Genomic DNA, 24,636 nt, shown 5'->3' on the forward strand with positions numbered 1-24,636 from the left:
TGCAATAGCAATAACAAGACTTTTAGTATTGCATTAGTTAAACAAAAACTTCCAGATTGGTAGCTTTCTAAATGTTTTTCTTTCCCTTCCTCCTATGGCATGGGATCAGTGAGGCTAAGGCTGAGCTTTATATTGCTTCAGTTCATTTAGTTATCTTTGCTTTTGCCTTCTGCTTTTCAGAGTACTTGGAACCTGTATAACTATTCACCCTTCTTCCTCTTTCTTTCTTGTACAACTTTCATGAATTTTAAAGGGGCACACCAGTGAAAAGAAATTTCTATTGCTTTTGAAGAAGTGTTAATTGTCTGACATAGTGTTCTAATAGCCTTTCACCAAGTTTTTGATTTTAAATATGCTGAGATCAGTTAATACTCCTTGCTTGTGACTGGTTGTCAATCACAGGTCATTGGCTGTGCATTAATGAACTTGGTGAACCGTGCATTCTTTCCACTGCATGAGTCCATCCTCTCTCAACCCCCTACCCCGACTCAGTCTCCAGAATGTTTCTCATGTTTTCTGCCCTTCCAGTCTAAGTGAAAGAAGTAGCCGAAACAAGGAGCCGTCCTTTCTGATTTTATTCATATTGTGAGCGCCCCGAGCGGATTCAAATTACTCATTTATCAATTTATGTTAATTGCTTGTGAGAAGATGCCCTGCTGGTCTTTATGGTTCCCTCAGACACTTTGTAATGATAATTAGACATGCTGCTCTACGGATTAGCAGTGGCATAGTCCAATGACGTCTGCAGACAATGGGACCAGTTGATCCATCTGTGCTTAAAATTACATCCCAACTGGAGATGGAGAAAAAACATAAGAGCCAGGGAGGATTAAAAGAATGAGCCTCAGCTTGAAAATTCTCCTTTCATCAGTTTCTCAATTGCAGATCTGCAGTCAGTTTGCCCGTGGTAAGCTATTGGCAGTCAATTAGGTGAAATAAACTGGGAGGGTGACCTTCATTCCCTTTTAATAGCTTTTTCCTCCCTGAAATGGGGAGCTTCAGTGGATTTTCAGCTTAAATTTTATTCAAGCTGCTTTATTACACTTGACAGCTTAGCTCTGCATAAACAATCCCCCCTTCCTCCAAATCCAAGCCCTGCTTCCCCCCACCCCCCCCTTGGTATCACATTTTGACTGTTACTTAGTCGGCTCTCTAATCACATTCAACAAAAAAACACAATTACATCTACATTTGTCTGCAACCTTCTGTACCTTTTTCTTGGGGAATGAATTGCTTTATTCAGGAGTTCAAATCAGATATTCATATGGAGCTTTAGCATGTACAATGTTTGATTTGGGGAGGGGATGAGCATTTATATAGTGCCTACTATTAGTCAAATACTAAACTGAGCCCTTTACAAATATTATCTCAAAGTGAATTCTACTTGTATTCAACTTCTTTCCAAAAAAAAAAAAAAAGAATAAGAATTTATTTTGGTTGAAGCAAAATATAGGCAAGGAATTTCTCAAGCATGGAGTTCATCATACTGGTTTTTCTATGAGATCTATGTGTTTCAGTATAACTTACTATTAGTAAACTTTTTAATAGATTCTTAGACTTATAAAATATCCCTTTATTTCAAGCTCAGGAAGAAAAATCTGGAGTTGTACCCCCCTCTAAAAAAAATGCCAGTATCAGGAGTTCTTTTAGAAGTTACCTGAATTACTTTGTTCTGGAAAACTTAATGTTTCATTAAACATAGGGTATGGTAGCACAAACAGAAAAGCTAGATCAGTTAAGTATAGACCATACACAAGACTCTTGACAGCCAGATGTCTTCAACACTCTTAATCTAATCTTTTATAACTGATCATTTATAATATGTATTAATTTGTCAGAGGCAGCTTCTTATAGTTGAAAGTGATCAATAAAGATCCGATCCTAAACCGTGAGTTTCATGCTCTGACATATGCTTGATTTTCCTTGAAAGGGATTGTGTGCATCCTGGAAAATCGGAGTAGCATAAAATTGGGTTGACAATTCAGTAGACCTTTGCACCCCATTCATTGAACACGCAGTGTGTCAACCTGTCTCCCCAGAGGGGAGGAGGTATCAGGAGGCTGTCTGTTCCTACAAGCAGCAGCTGTACACCAAAGTAAATGCAGCCTGGTTTGATAGCAGCTGTCAGTATTGTTCAGGGACCTGACTTAGTGTAAAGAACAATAGAAGGGGCCATGCCCTTAAACTGCATCGTCTTTCAGGCTAAGAAAAGAAATAGTAATTTAACGGTTTAGACATCTATTACAAGTGTGAAAGATCATGAAAGAGTCCTCTTTAAAATGCAAATGAGTGAAAAAATTCTCAGTTTAAGGTACAGTCAAAGAATTTAGTTCTCAGTAGTGCTAAAGATGTTACTCTAAGGAAAACTTGGGGGTTTGGAGGAGTTGTTTTTTTTGTTTTTTAGATTTTTTTTGCAAGGCAAATGGGGTTAAGTGGCTTGCCCAAGGCCCTCACAGCTAGGTAATTATTAAGTGTCTGAGATTGGATTTGAACCCAGGTACTCCTGACTCCAGGGCTGGTGCTTTATCCACTACGCCATTTTCTTAACAATAGAAAATGTCCCCTGGTTAAGCATCTATGTATTTGTGTGTCCTTAATGCTTAGTCTGAAACTGAGCAGTTAGGGGAGAAAGAAAGTTTTTCATTTTTCTTTTTTAGATGATAGGAAATACTATTAATTTCTCTTGGACATAAACTCAATTCTCATAGGGCAATTTTTGTTAACTTATTTCTCTTTTATTTATTGTAAGCCTTTTCTCACCCCTTGTTGAGAAAAAGAAACAGAGAAAGAGACTTGACTCTTCAAATTTTTTACTTGCTATTTTTCTTCTTTTGACTTTGACTATTTCAGTGGTGAAGGAAAGAAAGCACATTTGATGGCTTCAGTAGAATAATGATTGCATGTTTACCTGTTGAATGCTGCTTTTAAAAAGCTATTTGTTATTAAATGGGATGTGTTCTTGTAACCATAAAAGGGCTATTTAATAATACAGAGTACTTAATGAACTCAGGGTTTGGTATAGTTTGACATCTAAACCACTAGGGCTTTAGAAAAACAAGATGAGCTGAGGGAAATGAATATATATGAATTTGAGCACTTGAATATCAGATTTCTACAGGCAGTCCTCACACTTAGTGGGTTATTATTCTTGGAAAAACTGTTTTAAACTTGACAAGAGTCAAATCTGAATTTTTCCATAGAAGCAGTAATAGGATGGGGGTTATATTCCTGACTGATGTTCTCTTCTTTTTAAGCTGACTATTTACATATATAGAGAAAGATGAACTATGTAGACTATAGAGAGCTGTACTTGGAATCAGAAAGACCCAGGTTCAAATTCAGCCTCAAACATTATCTCTATGACCCTAAACAGATTTAATTTCTTCCTTTTGGTTTTTGCATTTGTAAATTTAGAGTATGATAGCCTAACTCCACAAGGTTTTAAGGATCAAATAAAATACATAAAACTCTTTTCAAATCTTAAAAAAAAATTTTTACATCAGCTAACCTGAAATATAACCAAAAAAATTTGTACTTGGGCCAAGGAGTAATCAATGGATCCTCCACTGCAGGATAGGGAGGCAGTAGAGAAAGCTGGGCAGGGGAGGAGCTTACCTCCCTACCCTCTTGTATCTTCCTTTTAAAACTAATTGTTATTGCTAACTAGTTGCTAAGCTCTTTTTTTTTATGTTGCTGAAGAACTGCAAATTTTGGTCCCCTAAATTTGGTGTCCTAGGCAAAGGGATAGTTATCCCTCACTTATTTATTTCTATGGCTTTCACCTACCTTTGCTTGTTGATGGATGATGTTAGCAGGTTCTTCCCAAATGTCACCTTTACTCCTTGTGGCAAGGCAGGGAAGATAGAATGCTGCTGCTTTGAATCAAGAGACTTGGTTATAAATTCCATCACTGTTTTTAGGTTTGTGGCAAGGATGAAATCATTTAAACTCCCTGAGTCAGTTTTCTCATCTGATACAAAAAAAAAGAGATAATATTTATACTACCTATACCTCCAAGGATCCTTGTGAAAGAGTATTTTTTAAACCTTAAGTGATATATAAATAATAAATTTAATGTGAAATTTTGATGTCATTTCTATTTTGACTAGGTAACTAGCAAGCAGTTGATCATTTCAAACCAGTAATTATCATTCTTTTTTTTAATTTGTTCTTCCTTTGCCTTTCCTTCATAATATCCCAATTTCCCAGGGTTTTGTTCTTTTTTTTCTTTTTTTAAATACCACTAGCAATTTTGGGTTCTTGGAATATTCATCTCCCAGACTCAGTTCTGCTAAGTCTCAGCATAGGTTACCATAATAAATATTTTTTTAAAAGCCATATTTAAAAAAAAAGTTGACTTCTGTAATTAAAATACTGACCAAGTTAGTCAAAGACTGTCTGATGAGCAATTCTTCTCATCCCTGTTATACCACCATATAGTTCTCCTTTATAGTATCTTCTGTGGGTGCTAACTTTCCTAATAAGCTTGTTTTATCTAATTGTTTCTGTTTTAAAAAAACTTGAAATTAAGAATTTTAAGTGAGACTATATTTGAGATTGTGTGTGGGGGCACACATTTGTACATATTTCTATTCTCCAGTCTTATGAATTTAAAAAAATAAATATGATTGATTTCTTATGGGATCATATATTTTTTTATGCATTTAAAAATCTTTAGAAAAATAGTCCTTGAAGGCTTTACTAGTTGCCCAAGGGGATCATAACACAAAAATAGGTTTAAAAACTTGGGCTTTAGTTGATCTACTGGGTGTTTTTAGGCTTATAAAAATTCTTTAAAAATACATATGTATTGATCAGGATTAATACAATAATATTGCATATTACATTTAAAATGATGTATGACTCAAAGTTCTTTCCTATTGCTGTTTTCTTTTACTATGACATTTTAGAAGATTAAAAAACCCATCAAGGTCATGGTAGGAAAGTCTGAGCAATATCATTGATAGAGGCAAGGCAGGATGGGGTGCTTAGAGGACTTTGAACCACTTGTTCACTCTTTGAGAAACTTAGGGATAATCTGTTTAACTGTCTTTTCCTCTCTGGTGATCAGGCTTTTGGAATTTCCACTGCCCTAGAAATAGATTTGCTTGGACTTCCAGAGTTTCACAGGGTTTACCTGCCTTTTGAAATACATGAACCAAACTTTATTGCTTCTCCCTATTAAAAAAATATTTATGCATTCTTTGAACCCTGTTGAGTTGTTCTTTACAATGTCAGAAAGCCTCCAGGCCTTGACTTCAATGATAACCAAACTCAAAGGCATAAAGTCCAGAGTTTTATCTTGAATATACAAGAGTAAATGTTGCTTTTCCCTCCTCCATTTTTGCCACAAATCACAGAATCTGAGTCTTAAAAATTTTGGAGCTGGAAGGGATTGAATTGGGACTGGAATTTTAAATGATCTTCTGCTAACTACACTAAATCATTTAGCTGATCTTCTTTGAGAACATATGTGACTTGCCCAGAGTCACATTTAGCATTTTTATTCCTTAGGATCTTATTTTATTTCATACATCCTGTTTATACTTATTTCATTTATTTGTCCAGTCCCCCAGTAGACCATAGTAAGTTCATTGAGAATAAGAACTATTTGATTTTTTGTCTTTGGAGCCTCAGTCTGGCATTCAATCAATGCTAGCTGATGAGTATTTTTCACTCTCCACCTCTGTTGTGGAATCTTCTCTTCCTGTGTACTTTATCAGCTCATCAGTGCCATTGTTAGAACTGCTTCAGATACAGAGAAGCTCCATGTCTGCCCATGACTTCACATCTAGATGGATTTCATTCCGCCATACCCTTCCATTGAATCCTCTAGAACCCTTATTTTGTCAATAAACTGTCCTTCATATTACTTCTAGCTTTTCCCCTGGAAATTCCTTTATGTTTATCTGTATGTACATGTAGGACACCAAGGTGGTGCCAGACCTGGAGTTGGTAGACCTGAGTTCAAATTTGGCCTCAGACACTTATTTAACTTTGTGAACCTGGACAGGTCCTTAATTAGCCCTGTTTGCTTCCGTTTCCTCATCTGTAAAATGAGTTAGAGAAGGAATTGGCAAACCACTCCGGTCTCTTTGCCAATAAACTCCAAGTGGGGGGGGTACGAAGAGTCAAACAGAGCTTAAAGAATTAACAGCAATCTTTATATGTATGTATATGTTTGTCAACCTCACATCCCTTTAGTAAAATATAAACTCCTTGCTAACAAGGACTCTTCTGTTTTGTTTTTGAATCCCTATACCTAATACAGTGTCTCACATTAATAGAATGGGTTGGGTACAAGGTACGACTTCGGGTTTCCTATCATCTAGGCAAATTGGTCTCTTTATTTTATCAGCATTATCATCTAAGCCCACTTTCATCCACCCACATATTTATGCTGTTAGCAGTCTGGGGATTATCAATCCTCTTAAGGCAGGGAAAGCATATCATGGTACTTCCAGGCCTGCTAAGTGCCATAAATGGATAATTAACAGAATAGTCTTAAGTGCCAGTTGCTAGAATTCAAAGATGACTACTTGTATTTTCTTTACTTGGATGGGGATTACACATATTACAGCATTTGAACCAGATACTTTTCTTCATGCAAGAATGATTTTTAAAGGTGTATATCACTAGAAAAGTATTACTACTCAGTACTTTCCATGATGGTAAACACTCTTAAGTCTGGTTAACAAAAATGTGTTCTTTTTTTTAAAACTGATATGGTATAGTTTTTAGAAGTCAAAAATATATTTAAAAAGAGATAAATCATTGATTTCAATATCCAATATTCATGTAGAGGAAAATAGTCAAGTTCTTGGTACAAAGCATTTAGATTTTTTTCAGGTGGAATTTTTTTTTTTTTTTTTGGCAAGGCAGATGGGGTTAAGTGGCTTGCCCAAGGCCACACAGCTAGGTAATTATTAAGTGTCTGAGACCGGATTTGAACCCAGGTACTCCTGACTCCAAGGCCGGTACTTTATCCACTAAACCACCTAGCTGCCCTTTCAGGTAGAATTTGAAAGACACAATGTGTTTACATGCAAGAACAAGAACAAAGGGGCAATAATAGACTTATATACTCAAGAGTGTTTTTGGTCATCTAAGTCAGAAAAATCAGATGTCTGCTTAAAGATGTCACCTTAGCTTCAAGAAAATCTGTCATCTTTCTGTCTGTTGGCAATGATCTTCATTATTCTGATTCATTTAACAATAGCCTACCTTCTTTGAAGGTTTGGTCTCTTTGTTTCCTTATGCTTTGTATCAGGTAGGGTTAATCCCTACTACAAAGCTCATCAGTAATCTCATCTATTATGTCAAATTTTGGGGAAATTTTTTATATTGTAGCTACCCTGTAGGCCTAGTGAGCATGCTTTATTTAATATGTAGACTTCTTTAAGCATTTGCATGAGATTTTTCTCAGCTCCACTATGTTAATGCTTTCTTCTCCATAATTGTTTTTTGTTACTGTACAGACTTTATCCATATTTCTATATGTGCATGTTTCTGATAGAATGAAAGGTTCCTGAGGACAGGACTTGTTTCATTTTTATTTACAGTACTTGGGACATAAAAGTTTTTTGATTGATTATTCAGCTTTGGGGGGGGTTAATATTTTGGGGGAAATTAAATGTTTTAGTTTGATTATACTTTTTTTTAGGTTTTTTATTTTTTGCAAGGCAAAAGGGGTTAAGTGGCTTGCCCAAGGCCACACACACAGCTAGGTAATTATTAAGTGTCTGAGACCAGATTTGAACCCAGGTATTCCTGACTGGAGGGCCGTGCTTTATCCACTACTCCACCTAGCTGCCCCTTTGATTATACTTTAAAACAGATTGAATTGTAGGTCTCCTAAAAGACTATTGTTGCATGAGTTGATTGGCTAAAGGATTAGCAAGATGTTGGATTATTTTTTTCCTCTTGAATGTGGCTGACAGTTATCTCTTGGATTGTAGTGTGTGAAGTGTTAAGAGGATGAGGTTAACCTCTTGAGGGTTTATTCTTGGGAGTATGCAATTAATCCTTGGAAAGCCTATAAATACCTGGGCTGTGTTTCTTTGTAAAAACAGGGATAATGGCCTAAAAGAACAATGCATACAACTTTGAGAAAGAATAGACTAAATAAATGGCTGTGATAACACTCAAAAGTTGTCTATGTTAGCTGTAATCTGTTGGATGCCAAGCCCTTTATGAGGCTATATCTTAATAGAATGGCGATTTATTAAATTCCCTTTCCCCCCCTTCAAAAGGAAAGAAACTGAAAAAAAAAAAGCTTTTTGCTGTATCCTACTTTAGGTGGAGTGCAGTTAAATGTTAAATTGTGCTGCTAAGAATCATTCTCTCACAAGTGTTGGGATTTGCTTCAGATCTTCAGTGTTCTTCCATAGAGTTAAGTTATTCCATGGGGTTTTGCTCATTTCCTTGCTGGAAGGTTGTTGGGCAAGGACTGACATAAATGCTGATGGGATGTTAATGTGAGAGCATCTGAAGTACAAGTTAGGTAAAGATGGGAAAAACTGTAACGGTTAGAGCTCTCTGTGATTCATACTTAAACAGCCTACTGACAAAAAAGAGCCATAGTGTGATGGAAGATTAAGAAAAGGGAGAAGTCCTACATTTTTAGAGTTAAAAATGAATTTCAGGTTCACTGAGTATAACCAACTTACGTTATAGATAGGGACATTAAGATTCAAAAACTGATCCAGAGTTTAGCCATCTACCTATGGCTAGAACTCCTCCTAGACTTGATATTCAGGTTCTTCTTGAGTGGTATAACACCAATCTTTAAGAATGCCATATATATTCCTCAACCCAAATGTTATTAATATCTTTTAATGTCACCTTCATTTCTAAATATATTCTTTCCCTCACCCCTGCTGAGAGAGTCAACATTTGTAATAAAACATAAAAAAAGGATGAGGAGACTAGACTGGTACAGGAAAATTAACTAACACACCAGCTAAATTTGACAGTCTGTGTAGTGTTCTCCTCACATAGTTCTGCAAAGAAAGTAGGGATGTGTATTCTCTCATCTCCTTGGGCCATGCATGGTCATTATTAGTTACACAGTATTCCATCTTGTGTTTTTTTAATTTGCATCATTGGAGTCATATATATATATATAATATATATATTCAGATTACTGTTTATTTCCATTCCCATTTATTAATTTGTCTTCCTGCTGCTCAGTGGTTTTCATTAGAATGCCTTTTTTTTTTTTTTTTTTTGCAAGGCAAATGGGGTAAAGTGGCTTGCCCAGGGCCACACAGTTAGGTAATTAATAAGTGTCTGAGGCCGGATTTGAGCTCAGATACTCCTAATTCTAGGGCCAGTGCTCTATCCACTGTGCCACCTAGCTGCCCTAGAATGCCATTTCTAAGAGATTTCTCTTTAATAGGACTTGTTTATTAATTTCATCTTGCCCAACTCTTTGTGACTCTTGGTAGAGACACTGTAGGGATTTTCCATTTCTTTCTCCAGCTCATTTTACAGATGGGGAAACTGAGGCCCGCAGAGTTAAATGACTTGCCCTGGGTCAGAGAGCTAGAAAGTGTCTGAGACCAGACTTGAACTCAAGCAGATGAGTTGTCTTAACTCCATACCCAGCACTCTGTCCGCTATACCACCAACTGCTTAAGTAGTCTAATGAGAAATAAATATTGACAGAATTTGCCTTTCTTTTCATATATGAAGATGCTGCTAGCCAATCAGTGGAGGCAACTTTTTAAGTTGTTTTTTTCCCAGAAGTGATGATAAGTTTGTTGTACTATCAATAGTCTTAGCTAATTCCAATTATAATCAACAGTACACATTTTACACTTTTTTCCCTTTGGTAGAGTTGGTAGGATATTCCATAGCAATGGAACAGAATAGAATGAACTGTGATCTAACCAATACAGAGCTAAGCTATCATAGACAATGAGAAATAGTGTTCTAAGACAAGATATGAGATTGGTAGTTAAATAACTAATCTCAGAGCACCATTAAGTTGTCTATGAAGTTACATGTTTCCAGAATGTCTATAGATTAGTTTACTTGGAGATCGACTTGGAAATATAATATGGCAGAAATACTACCTGTACCCTCTAATTTAAATTTTTTAAATTTAAATTAAATATTTTAAATTTTGAGTTCCAAATTTTATCTTATTTTCTTGCCCCTCCTCTTTCATTGAGAAGGCAAACAACTTGATATGGTAATACATGTGAAGCCATACAAAAGATATTTCCAAATTAGCTATGTTGTAAAAGATAGCAGAGACCAAGAAAAGGAAAAGAAAAATAAAGTTTCAAATTTGCTTTCAAAGTAGTTAATGTTTTTCATCATGGGTCCTTTGGAATTATTTTGGATCATTGCCTTGATCAGAAGAACTTTAACAGAAATGCATCAAAGTGGAGAAGTAGTCTTCTCATAAATTGATTGTAATTAATGTCCCAAACTGCATTACTTGTTTTGCTGTATAAGGTCATGTGAAATTTTCACTGTATTTAAGTTCTTTAGAATTCTACTACTTGAACATGAAGATGGGAGGGAAAATTAGAAATTAGTTCTTTTGAAATATGAAAGTAAATTAATACTTTGGTTCCCCTGATCCAAACTTTGGAGATTCTTGCTTTATACAGGTGTGTCTCCTGCAGACAAATTCTAAAACTTGTTGTGATTTAAACTTGTTTGCTAGTGTTAAGAATCATGACCCAAAAGATTCAGATCAAAGAACTCAAAGCATGGTGTTATGGCAGTGATTTGAAATAGATAAACAAATTCACTTAGAAGTTTTAAATCAGATTTAGGGTACTCCTGCAAACATATTCGTTATGCCTCACAACTTTTGGTAGCAGCATTATGGCACTGTGGCAATGGGTTGACTGCAATTAGAAAAAATGATAGCTTGCATATATGTAGTGCTTTAAAATTCACAAAAATGTTCTTTTACCCATGTCTCATGTGTGAGGTAGGTGTTATTATACCTCATTTTTCATATGAAAACACAGACTGTGAAAGGTTAAGGGACTTGACCAGACCAGGGTCACATAGCTAGTAAATGTCTAAGGCTCAATTTGAACTGTGGTCTTCCTAACTTCAGGGTCAACACTCTACCCATTGACCTGCCTTCACCTGAGATCAGGACCCATGATCTTATTTGTATGTCTCTTTGTATGATTCTGGGCAGGTCATTAAATCTCTTAGGGTCCTAGACAGCTCATAAGATTATAACAGTCTTGTCTAGAGATAGATGGGTTCCTCATCTCTTGAGTTTTCTAAAACCTTGGTCCCAATCTTTTTCTATCTCATTCAAGTCTGTAAACTCTTCATGTACTTCATTGTTTCTCATCTGGTCCTTAACTGAGTCAGAAACTTTCAAATGTTATATTTTCTTTTGATTTTTATTATTTAAGTAGTTTGAAAATTGATTAAATCTACTGAACAACTTCTGCAGTAGTAAAGTGTGTCTTTGCATGTTTGTATCTTCTAGTTGTTGGGCAATATCCATTTCCAAAAAATATACTATTCACTCTGTAAAATTGCATAATACAAACCAACATCTTACGGGGAGAGTACCACAGTCAAAAACCTTGTCAGTGACACATAGAACTAAAGATAGGAACTTGATTAAAAGTAGTAAGCATAGTACCATGCATGTTAAATGTCTGAGAAATACATAAATATTACAGTAAATAATGGCAAATGTCTGCAGCCCCAGGCTGCTGCTTGGGGTCCTCCTTCCCAGGAGGCAGACTGGCAAAGTCTTGAGCAGCAACTTGGTTTGGTAAAGACTTGAAATTTCGAAGTTTGCTTGTGGAAGTGGGTGTCATAAGGATTGCAAGAATGACTTCTTGTGAAGCAATGCACTTTTCTGCATTCTCACCTTGATTCTGGAGAATAAACCATATGTAAGCTAACACAAAAAATTATCTTATCAGAATGTTCCCTAATATATCAGTCATTTTGGAACAAATTCATGATTTTGAAGCAAGCCTTATAACAGCACTGACAACTCTTTTCTATTCATTTACAAGGTGCCATGCTATTTGTTTCCTTTCCCTGCACTGTAAAAATAGTCTAAAAGAAAGAGAAAAGAGCAGAAGATTTGGTAATGAATTCAGAGAGTAGCAGTTTGGAGAAATATACACTAATATAAAGTTTTGAGCTCTAATATTTTTGATATGAATTAAGGGTTAAAATATAATTCTTCATTCCTCACATTAACTATTAAATCCTAACCCTGTTTGTGATCATCATGATTGTTTCCCCCACTTTGGGAAGTAGTTCTTTAAAATTTTGTGTGCTTGAGGTTTTCTCTAGAAGACACAGACAAGGAGACATTATTCCTTTATGGATTTCATTAACTCAAGATTTAGTACATTTACATTTAGTACATTTTACTCATATCCTTCCCAAATTTGACATATATTGGGGGGGGGAGGATGAGAATATCAAATTCCATTGTTACCAAATCCGAACCATTCCGTGCTCACTTTTCAGTATCACTATATAAAGGGTTCCATGGTTGAATCTATTTTATGTTGCATAGCAGAATATGATGTTTATTTGAGGGGAGAGTGGTGGAGATTGATAAAAAAAATAGTTTAATCAGTTTCATAGTTCAACAGTATTATGATAAACTCTATAGGAATATGGGCATTTTTTTCCCTTTGAGTTGCAAAAAAAGTTTTATTTGGGGATAAAGGAGCAGTGAAAGTTGAATTAAATGTACATACACACACATATCCTTGATGGGACCAGAAATGCTAGCACATTAATGAACACATACAGACATGAATGATTAGAATGTATCCAAACCTTGGTTTTTTACAAATGAGGAAACTGAGAATTAAACTACTAGACAGGGAAAGACCAGGATAGGAATCCAGGTCTTCTGATTCTAAATCATTGAAGCCTCAAGCATTGCTTTTATCTTAATGTTCAAAACTAGCCATTATTAAGTTAAAATGGGTGGAGGGGTGCCAGATTATCCCACCCTGTGATTTATAATATTTTTCAGTTTACTTAATTGCTTGGACAAATGCTCCAAGAAATGGAGTTGGAAAGGACCTTGTAGCCCACTCCCTACCTGAAGAAGGAAACTCTTTATGTACCACCCTCCCACAGCTTTCTTTCTCTTCTCCTTTCCTTCAAACATTCTTCATGTCATGATCTCAACTCCCTTTACAAAACTTATCTTCCTAAATGCTCTCCCACTTATCTATGTCCTTCTCAGAATTATGACAATCAGAAATGAACAAAGTACTCTAGATATGCCCCCAGGATGTCAAATAAAATAGAATTATCACCTTTCTGGTTTTGGATCTTGTGCTTTTTTCAGTGCAACTTAAAATTACATTAATGTTTTTGACCATCCTGTAATAGATTTGACTTTGTGTATGCAGTTAACGTGAAAACAACAAACACAACTACCAAAAAAAAACCCGTCCAAAAACCCAAAACTACATTTTTTTTAAACATGTAAAAGATACTTCCTCATATTGTGCTTCTGAGGTTGATTTTTTCCAAAGCCAAACTTAAAGAGAGAATTTATTCCAATTAAATTTCATCATCTTAGATTTAATCCAATGTTCTAGCCTATTGAGATCTCTTTGGATCATAACTGTTTTCCTCTGCTTAGCTGTCCTTTCCAGTTTTGTCATCTGCAAATGTGATAAGCATACTATCTATGTCTTTTTCTAGATCATTGATAAAAATGTTAAACAATGAAAATCCTTTAGGCATTTCACTTGAGAACTTTGAACTATTAAGTGAGTTGGGCTAATCAACATAGCCCCTAATTGAATGGACATCTATTACCTTTTTATCTTTTTTCCAATGAAAAGCATAAGAAACTTTGTCAAATACTTCACTAAAACCTCAGGAAGCTACACACACACACAACACACACATATGTATGTATATGTACATATATACATCTCTATATGTGTGTGTGTATATATCTATATACTATATACATATGTATACATATATATCTCCCTGAGGTAGCCATCTCAGTCTCATTTTCAGAGAAATGGGGGCGGGAAATTCGATGAGTTTGATGTGACCTGTTCTTAATCAGTGAGGCTCCCTTTTATGGATGTTCACTAGTAATAGATGCTAGAATTTTCCTAGGAATTGAAGATAAACTCATTGGCTTATAGATTTCAGAGTCACTTCTTGCTGAAGTATTGTAATTTAGACCTAATTTCTAGTTAGAACCATCATAAAATTGGGATCATTATTGATAGAATTTCTTTCTTTAAAAATTGATATCACAGATTTAGAACTGAAAAATGACTTAAATGTTTAGTTTAATATCTTCCTTTTTCATTCCTTTTTTGTTGTCATTAAGTAGTTTCAGTCATATCTGATTCTAAGTGACCTCATTGAGGTTTTCTTGGCTTAGCAGGGATATTGTAGTTTGCCATTTCCTTTTGCAACTCATTTTACAGGTGAGGAAACTGAGGCAACCAGTTAAGTGACTTGCCCCCAGGGTTACACAGCTAATTAAGTTTGAGGTCATATTTGAATTTTAGTTACTCCAGGTCTGTTGTTTTATCTACTGCACCACCTAGTCGCTCCCCCCTTTTTTTTTACATCACCTTCATTTCTGAGTAGATATTTTTCCCCTGTCCTAACAGACTATTACTTATAATAACAAAGGACAGTTTAGCAATTAAACAACATATCTGCTGAGTCTTATAGTACATGGCAATATTCTTCCCATAGTTCTCTACTACTGCACAGAAAGGAGGGATTTCTGTTTTCTGTTCTCCACAAGACAACTGTTTACTGTAACTACACAGAATTTAATTATTTTTTTTCCAGTCACAGTTTTGGAATCATTATGCATATTGTTTTCCTGGTTCTACTTAACTTCATTCTTTAGTTCATAGCCTTCTCATGCTTCTTCTGAACTATTCCATACATTCACTGCTTTTTGTGACATAGTAATAGTTTCTTTAGTTATTCCTCAATCAAACCAGAACCTACTTCATTTCTAGTCCTTGATACCATAAAAAAAAAAGTGATACTATAAATATTTTCTTTTTATCTTTTACATTTTTGGGTTAGATTTCTAATGGGAAGTTTTCTGGGTCAGGTGATACAGGTTACATTTGTAGCATAATTCCAGTTTTTCGTCCCCCCCCCCATGATTCTATCAATATACAGTTCCTTAGGAATTACAGTAGTTTCTTAGTGTTTCTGTCTTTCCATAACCCTGCCAACATTAAGTATTTACATCTTTTACTGTATTTAATAACTGGATGTGTGAGGTGAAAATTCATGGTTGTTTTGATGCATATTTGTCATTAGTGAATTGAAACATTTCATACGGTTGTGGATATCTGCAGCTTTTTTGAGAACTTTTTGTTCATCTCTTTTAATCATTGGGGAAATAGCTCTTTACTTACTGTTAGTTCAATATATATCTTAGATATTTTCCCTTTTGAATTGTTTCCATTCTTAATGTAGTTATATTGATTTTGTTCTTGCAAAAGCCTTTCCATTTCATATAATTGAAATTAACTTTTTTATTTTTTGTCAGTTTAGTTAGGCACTCTCTCCTATCCCATAACAATAAAAGATGCCTTTATCATTTTCTGGTATTCCTTTTTTTTTTTTTTTTTGCAAGGTAATGTGGTTAAGTGACTTGCCTAAGGTCACACAGCTAGGCCATTATTAAGTGTCTGAGGCAAGATTTGAACTCAGGTCCTCCCGACTCCAGGGCTGATGTTATATCCACTGTGCTACCTAGCTACCCTTTGAGTTATTCTTTTATAAGATATAAGACAGTAATGTAAATCTAATTTTTGCCTTAGTAGTTATGTCAAATCGAAATCTTCCTCAGTAATACATGTCCTTGTGTTTCTTGAATGGCCATATTATTAAGTTCAGTTGTTTCTGAGTCATTCTTGTCTAGTCTGTTATGCTCATCTATGTTTTTTAACTAGAACCAAATAGTTTTGATAACATGGAGTATAATTTGAGATGTAGAAATGTTGTTCCCCCTTCATTCCTACTTTTTTTATTATTTTTATTGAAATTTTAGGCTTTTTTTCCTTCGCAAATGATTTTAGTTGTTACTTTACTTAGCAAGTAACCCCTTGTATACTGATAGTTAGCTCCTACAGTAAATATCTCTCATTCAAGTTTTTTAAATAGTGTTTTCTGATGTATTTGGAGAAGTTTTGAGAAGGCCATGGTAGGTTGAACCTTAATATGCATTTTTCTCATTATTTTGTATGAATTTTATTATTGCTATATAGAAATGTCATTTATTTTTGTGGCTTTATTTGCTAGTATGCTACTCTACTGAAGCTGTTCATGTTTCTTTACTCATTCTCTGAGGTTTTCTAAGGAAAAATCATGTCATTTGGGGACAATTTTGTCTCCTCTTCAACTATATTTATATCTTTGATTTCTTTCTCTTATTTTATTACTATTGCCAACATTTCTATAACTGTCAAATAACACTGAAGAGGTATCCTTTTTTACTCTTTTTTCTTGCAAAAGTGATGGTATTTTCTTATTGTAAATATAATCTTGCCTTTAATATTAGATATGTACTTATTTTAGCACATTTTAAAAATACCTCCTCTTGGTGCTCTGCCCCTCATTTATTTAAATAGTATACATACATATATTTTGCCATTTTTGTGAAGGCAGAAACTGTCAGTTGCTTTGGAGAGAAGATATTTTTCAAAGGATATGTGGGTTTTTCTATTACCTTTTTTTAAAAAAAAATTCTTCATCGGATCATTAATCATTAAAATCTATTTTTTTGCTTTCAAGATTGCTTTATTTTTGTGGCATCTCCTTAGGAAGTTTCAGAGGAAAAGAACAAACAATTCAATCTTTATTTTCTCTTCTTGCCTCCCTCTTACATAAGTCAGTAACATGATGGAGAAGAAAGTTTTAAACACTTGCCATCAGTACCTTTGGGCAAATTTCTTAACTCATACTCTGTTTTCTCATCTATAAATTTGAGATAATAATATAACTTATGAAATTTTAAGGAAAGTGCTTTCTAAAACTTAAAAACAATGAATGTGAGCGAGTTTTATAAAAGGAAATTTCATTTTATTCAAAGAACTTGGCAGAGTTCCATTATTACTATCCTTCCAAGTTTCACATACTGTTCTTTATATTGCAGATAAACTGGACCAAGCTGTCTTCCTGAGCATGACATTTCTTCTGCCATATCTGGCCCATCTGTCCTTGTCTGGAATTCCCCATGTTCTTAGGTCTATCTCTTGAAAGTCTTGACTTCCTTCATGTTGAAATAACACCTCTTCCAAAAAATCTTTTCTCTTTTGTTTTTTGAGTCTTCTGATCTGTAATTTTTTTTTTAAAAAAAAGCAAAACAATTATTCAATAACTTTTTCACATGAGTTAAGAATAGGTCTCTTACTCTCAAAATGATATCCCATCCACAACCCTCTGGCATAATTGCTTCCCATCTTTGGAGTCTTTAGTTCATTTCTATTGTATCATTTAGCCTATTGTATACTGTACTGTAGTCTAAATATAGTGTATTTATTATTGATAAATAGGGTGATGATTGTCTTTGAAGGAAAAAGTACCTTGTAGAAAACTTGACTTCTTTTGATTATTCCTCAAATTTTATCTTAGGTGCTCTGGATTAATTTCCTAAGTAAATTGCATGCCAACCTGTCTGTAAACTTGTGTAGAACTCCATATATACAAATTTTGGATTAATTGCTATTTCTAGTACACATCCTTCACTTTCCCATTCTTCTTTCTTTCATATCACTAGATCCATAATGATGCCTGAGATACCACCTTCTCCAATCTCCCTTTATTTCTTTCCCCAGTGTCAATCTAACAATATTTCCTTTCACTCATTTTGTTGTTGTTTGGTCATTTTTGGTAGTGCTTATCTCTTAATGATGCCATTTGGGGTTTTCTTGGCAAAGATAACTTTGGTGATTTGCTGTTTCCTTCTCCAGTTTATTTTACAGATGAGAAAACTGAGGCTAAGTGACTTGCTCAGCATTACCCAGCATAGAAGTATCTAAGGTCAAAATTTGGACTCTAAAGATAAACCTTCCTAACTTTAGGCCCTATAATTTATCCATCAATAGACTTATTGAAATGTCATTTCCCCTTGAAGCTACACTTTGATCTCCCCAGGAGAAAATGATTTTTCCTTTCCTCATTCCATTCTCCTGTGATAACTCATTGTTCTGTAGTAATTTAAAATATCCATCCCTATGTTGTGTTTATTTGATCTGAAATCTCTCCTACTTGATTACAGTCTTGTCTATTCTTTTGTATTCCCCACCCCCTGGACCTTTAACTTAGCTGTCCCATTAAATGTTTAATTTAAATGAATGCTAAGTGATTGTGAGCCACTTGGTTGCTACTATGGACTGCACTACCTTTATATATAGGCTTTTTGCTTAAAAAGGACTGATTTTGCTGAGTATTGAAGCTCAGATTCACCATTGGGGAAAGGTAGAACAGGATAGGAATTAAGAGTGATTAACATTTAATTAGTCAATTTCTCTGCCATTTCTATTAATAATCGTTGTTATCTCCAGTTTCTAGTATAGTGCTCGAAATATAGTAGGCACTTAATAAATTCTTGTTTAATTGATATATTCATTTCAACCACAACTCCCCCCACCCCATCATAGGTTCATAGATATTTTGAATCATTTTACATGTTAGCATTTACATTATATGCTTTGGATTTAATATTTCTCAAACTTGTGAGGTCTATGTCTCTATTCCTAACAGCAATGAATCTAAAACAAATGAGCTGACTGCTTACTAGATCTGGTGGAGAACTAAGGAGGACCACTTTTTTTTTTTTTAAAGACTTTTTGGCAATAGTAGCATCGTCTACTGTAGTTGAACTTCCACTTTGCCCTTTTTTCCCCCAATCAATGCTGTGGTTAATTATCTGCAGCAGTTGCTTGTGTATGCATCGATGGGTTCTCCTTCCCCTCCCCACCCTGCACCCCTCCCTCTCCCCCCCAACCGGACATAGCTCTTATTCTCCAAGTAATGATAGTAATTGGTGCTAGGACAGACCTTTTACTCATCCTTCTCTGAGCACATTTCTTATGGCAGGTGTCTAGTTTTTAATTAAGTGCTAATGAGCATGCCTAGCAGACCGTGAGGCTGCTGCCAACTTCTCCAGTTTTATGTCTTGCTGTTGCTGAGCCCCTTAACAGGTGACAGAGCAGGAATTAGTGTCTTTGAAACGACAGGAAGGTGATTATATGCATAAAATAATTGTTACAGTGATCTTAAAATGGTAAATGCCTTCTTTAGATACACTTTTCAAGAATACTCTTCTTGTCTTCTCTGGTCTGTCCTTGTCCCCATTTTTCTTCTCATTAGGAACAGTTCCACTTCAGGGCTAAGGGAGATTTATGTGGAGGGTGGTCGGTCCCCTTTTCCCTGCTGTGGGTTGTTTATTTTCCAAATGGGGGGTGGTTAGGGGGAGACTTGCCAAGGTTTTTAAAATTCTATACAAATATTTTCCTGAATTCTGATAATAAATCACACGATTTTACCTTATACTCTGAAGGCAGAGAGATTTGAAGACAGTATTTATTGTTCTATTTAGAAATCAGTGAGAAGGTAGTGCTTGAGGCCCTTCCTGAAGAACGGAATGATTTAATGCAGTAAGGACAGTCTAGGCAAACCATCAATAAAAGAAGCAGTTGAGGCCTAGGGAAGTTACCACAAATCAGAGCCTTAATTTTTGGGATCTGACGGGGCACCTTAGAAATTAAGCTTTAATCATTTTTACTCTTTCTTCTAAACCTAGCTTTATACCTGGCAGCTGAAATATGGCTAAATTTATGTTGCATTGCCTTTTGACTATTTTTCATTGCACACAGTAAGCTATTAACTGTAATTTGAGAGAAAAGAATACCTTTTTAAATGTGGGTAAATTTATAGTGGGGTGGGGAGGAAGAGGAGGAGGTAGTAGCAATGCATACCATTAGTGTGGTTAGAGTGAAGGGTCCTGGAGCTGCTGCTCACAGCTATGGTCCTTGGGGCTGGCCTCTGAGCATTCTGTAAATAAGGAGAATGGACCAGATGATCCACAGACCCCCTTCCATCCTTGCTGATCTAGAGTCCATAGGGGATGACCTAGCTTGCCCAGATGTGGGGAAGTGTTGCCCCCAATGGACTGTGGTGGTTTCCCCAGGGCCTTAGTTATCACAGAATCAGTCTGGAGTTGGAAGGGACCCCAGAAGTCATCTAGATTCAGCCTTGCCTGGAAGCCTTCCTTGCTTTCTGAGAAAAATCACCCAGATTTTCTCCCTGCTTTCTTTACTTCAAGAGAACATTCCTTGAGTTCACAAAGGAGAAGCTGTTCCATTGTTGGGCAGGCCTCCTTATTCATTATTATTATTATTATTATTATCATCATTATTATCATTGTTATTATTATTGTTGTTGTTATTTTCAGTTATTCTGATTTATTTGGAGCCCATATCTGCCTCCCTGCTACTTGGAATATAAATTGATCCTAGTTCTGACCTCTGGAGCAGAATAAGCTTAATCTCCCCCCCACACACACACGTGACAGCCATTCAAATAAGAAAGCCAACTGTTCTACCTCTTGGTTTCTTTATTCCTTTTAAATAAATAAGAAAAATCAGTTTGGCTGTCTTTGCCATTGTGGTATTAGATGAAAGGAGATTAGAGATTAAAAAGATTCATACATAGAAATCCTGAAAACTTTGCCACTGATTCTACCCATTTAACCTAATCAGGCCTATCCTATTTAAAAGTAACAAACGTTTTGGGTGAATCTTCATAATACTAGCTAAAATTTCATTGTACCAGCTTCTATTGAGTGCTTTATAGTTTTTCTCCCCTGCTATTCTCAGAACACCACCTGGGAGGTGCTGTTATTATTCCCATTTTGCAGATGAGTAAACTGAGGCAGGCTAGTTAAGTGATTTGCCCAGGGTTTTAGCTCAGTTCTTTCTGACTCTAGACCTGGTGCTCGATCCACTGAACTACTAGGGATCTAGGAATTACAATTCAGAAGAGGGTATGATAGGGCGGGGGGTGGGGAGAGAATATGTGAAGCAATGATCCTTGAATCTCAGGCACTAACCATATGTTTACCTTTTTTTTCTCCCTCTTCTTCCCTCTGTGTTCTCTCTGTCTCTGTCTCTCTCTCTGTCTCTCTCTCTCTTCCTCCTCCTCCCTCCCTCCCCCTCCTCTGACCTCTTATTCCTTTTTCCTCATGCCCTTGTTTTATGGTTCTGTTTTCTTCCGGGAATGACGCAACTCCCCCCTGCCCACAGCAGCAGCAGCTGCAGGCTCAGCATCTCTCTCATGGCCATGGACCTCCAGTGCCTCTCACACCTCACCCATCGGGACTCCAGCCTCCCGGCATCCCCCCCCTCGGAAGCAGCGCTGGCCTCCTGGCCCTCTCTAGTGCGTTGAGTGGGCAGTCTCACTTGGCAATCAAAGATGACAAGAAACATCACGATGCAGACCACCACAGAGGTGAGAGGCATGGCAAGCCCGATTAGGACCTGATTCTTTGTCCAATGAATATTCATACAATGCTGCAAAGTTGTGTCCATCTCCTAAAGAAATCCCAAGTTTATTTAAAATGAGAGAAAAGGAACTGTCGAAAACCTTTTTACCATTGAAAAACGGAAGTTTTCAGTGTTTGAAATGATGGGGATTTTTGTAGGCTTTTCTCCTACTCTTGTAGATTGTGGGGCCTTTTTCTTTCTTTTTTTTTCCTTGACATCTTGGCAACTGCTTAATGTAATGTCAGTGGCCTGCACCATATTATGGAAAACTGTTAACTGCTTAATTGGGTGATTTTCAAAGAAAGTAATGTTGTGAAATGGGGTGAAATGAAAGTTAAATTTAAAAGTGAATGTGTTCAAATGAAAGGTTAGATAATTGCATCTGTTACTACTTAGTTTCATAGGCTTTAATTCTAGTATGCATTAAATATTGGGCAAAATTGCACTTGACTAATTTTTAAAGAAAAGTAATTTATTCTGTCATGAATTTTAAAAAATAGGCTTTGTGTATGGTTAAACTGTAAATCTTATGTTTACAAAATACTGTAATTTTCAGGAAATCACTGTATTAGGAATGTGCAATGACTTATATAAATAAAAGCCATTTTTCAAACTGTTCGGGGCTTGTGTTCTAATTTTTCCCCCCTTTTTTTTATTTCTGTTCTTGCCTCTGTGTCTGAACGGGCATGTCTGTGCGTTTCTTGGTAACCACGGGATCAGACAGAGAACCTGGCACTGTAAGTACTAAAACTCCTAACATAAAAATATATTCCATTTTTTCAACACTTGCCCAGACTTTATTTCTCTTTCTTCTTCTACACAAACACACACACACACACACACAAACACTTAGTTTTGGGGTTTTTTTGGTTTTGATTTCTGCTGGGTTTTTTTGAGTGAAAGTTTTGGTTTCCTTTCTGAATTCTCAACTTTTTTTTGTATTAGGTCAGAAGACAGGATTATTTTGTTCAAAACCTTTGTCAGTAGTGACAAAATACAGTCAATTGCTTGCTGTAGTTTGTTGAATGTATTTTAGCATGTATTTTTCAGGCTCATAACAATAACAAACTTTATGGTTCAAGATTCCTTTAGGAGGTGGTGTAGGCTCCTTTTAAGGGAATCTTTCAGGTGAGAAATCAGAATTCATGGTGAGCAAATTGTTACCTTTTAAAACTGAGTGTTTGATTACACCCTTATGCATATTTCTTAGTTACGTGGTTTGCCCATGTGCCATAATTTCCCTTGTGTTCGCCTTTGGGGCATGAGCTTCAATTTAAATAAAATTACATTAAAATCCAGTATCAGAGTTAAATCCTAAGAAAGCAGGGTAGTTTAGGTGAAGATGCTACATCCATATGAGTTTCATTTCACATTGCTCCATTTTGCATTCTCCACAGCTCCTATGTGTCTCCTTTCTGGTTGCCAGTATCTGATGAAAAGTGGGCCTGAGAGACTAGAACAGTAAAAACAGAATAGGAGCTACCCTTCCCTGCTATTGTGATTTCTTTTTTGACACCTTTCCCATTCACCCCCCCACACACACACTTTTGAGACTTCAGAAGTTAGAAGAGTTTTGAGCATCTTGTATGTGATAATTATTGTAAAGAATAAAATATAACTTTTTTGCCATTACTTTTCACATTAAAGATCTTTGGAGCTTTTGGAAAGAGAATAAATAGCTAAATTCTTCAAAAAATGAAAAAGCTAATTTCCTTTTTTCCCTTTCTCCCCAAATAAGACTGGAGTTTAACAATACTTACTTGTGGAAAAAAAAATTTTTTTTTTGGTTGAATTGTTGCTAGGGAGATTGATTTTGGTGAGCCCCTGTTTTTTTTAAAATTCCTGTCAGATTCCCTCTCTAGAATATGCAAAGGAAACATCACAGTCAGGAAATAATGTGCATAGTGTCAAATGATGAAGGGGTTGAACGTTTGGTATTTATTGTGAGGACGTGTACATTTTGTCATCTCTGAATATTTATTTCCATAAATTTTTAGCATTTTCATTATTCCTACTTTTTCTCTAGAGCAAGTGCTCTTAAGATTGTTGTATCAAAGACCCTTTGGGCAGTCCTTTGAAGTCTATAGATCCCTCCTGAGAGTAATGTTCTTAAATGCCTAAGATAAAAAATATACTGGATACAAAGGGAGCCAATTATTGTAAAATGCAATTATCAAAATGTTTTTAAAAAGTGTTCATAGACTCCAAGTAATAATGTCTTTTCTGGAGTGTCAAAAAATAGATACCATCATTAGACTAGATAATATCAGCAGCTTACAAGGGGTTGTCTAAATGCTTGTCTCTGAATATAAAGAAACACGTGTATGTATGTTCATATGTGTGTATGAAAATAGCTAACATAACATATAACACTTACATATCTCATTTGATCCTTATAACAATCCTGGAAGGTAGGTATGATTCCCCTACCCCCATTTTTTACAGATGAGGAAACTGGGCAGATAGATATTAGATGATAACTAGTGTCTAAGCCCAGATTTGATCTCAGATCTCCGGGATCCAAATCCAGATCTAGTGCTCTATATTCACTATGTATATCTACATAGTATGCATAAATTTTTTAAAAACTCAAATAATTTTATGGGCTGGCTAGGTGGCACAGTGGATAGAGCACCAGCCCTGGAGTCAGAAGTACTTGAGTTCAAACCCAGCCTCAGACACTTCATAATTACTTAGCTGCGGGGCCTTGGGCAAACCACTTAACCCCATTGCCTTGCAAAAACCTAAGGAAAAAAAAAGCTCAAATAATTTTATAAGACTTAAATAAGAAGAAATATCATTTCTCATTGGTTGAACTTCTGTGATGAGCTAATGAATGAAAATAGACATGTGTTGCATGGTGTGTGAGAAGGTACAAATGGGTTACAATTTGCATCATATATAATAAGATCAAATGCCAGGGGAAAATTGATATACTGAAGAGATTCAAAAGGTAGTATCATCCTATATCTCCCATCTAACAAGTATCTATAATTGGTTGATATCTTACATATGGGAACTATTACTGTGATTTTTTTTAAAAAACATTTATTTTTGTCATGTGGGTGACATTACAAAGAAATTTTTTTACTCATTT

General features: G+C 35.6%; 1 protein-coding gene across 8 annotated transcripts in view; it reads left to right on the forward strand.

Annotated features, from left to right (window-relative positions):
- Positions 1 to 24,636, forward strand: part of TLE1 (TLE family member 1, transcriptional corepressor) — a 119,569-nt gene that overhangs the window by 31,363 nt on the left and 63,570 nt on the right. For 5 of the 8 annotated variants that reach the window (XM_074196683.1, XM_074196677.1, XM_074196680.1 and 2 more), the window contains 2 exons: positions 21,300 to 21,504; positions 22,260 to 22,276. In XM_074196683.1, the coding sequence (XP_074052784.1) occupies positions 21,300 to 21,504; positions 22,260 to 22,276 (222 nt within the window). The remainder of the gene's footprint in view (positions 1 to 21,299; positions 21,505 to 22,259; positions 22,277 to 24,636) is intronic. The other 3 variants (XM_074196678.1, XM_074196685.1, XM_074196681.1) reach the window with 1 other exon arrangement.

This window comes from Macrotis lagotis, chromosome 8 (genome assembly GCF_037893015.1).
Source record: "Macrotis lagotis isolate mMagLag1 chromosome 8, bilby.v1.9.chrom.fasta, whole genome shotgun sequence".
Classification (NCBI taxonomy): Eukaryota; Metazoa; Chordata; class Mammalia; order Peramelemorphia; family Peramelidae; genus Macrotis; species Macrotis lagotis.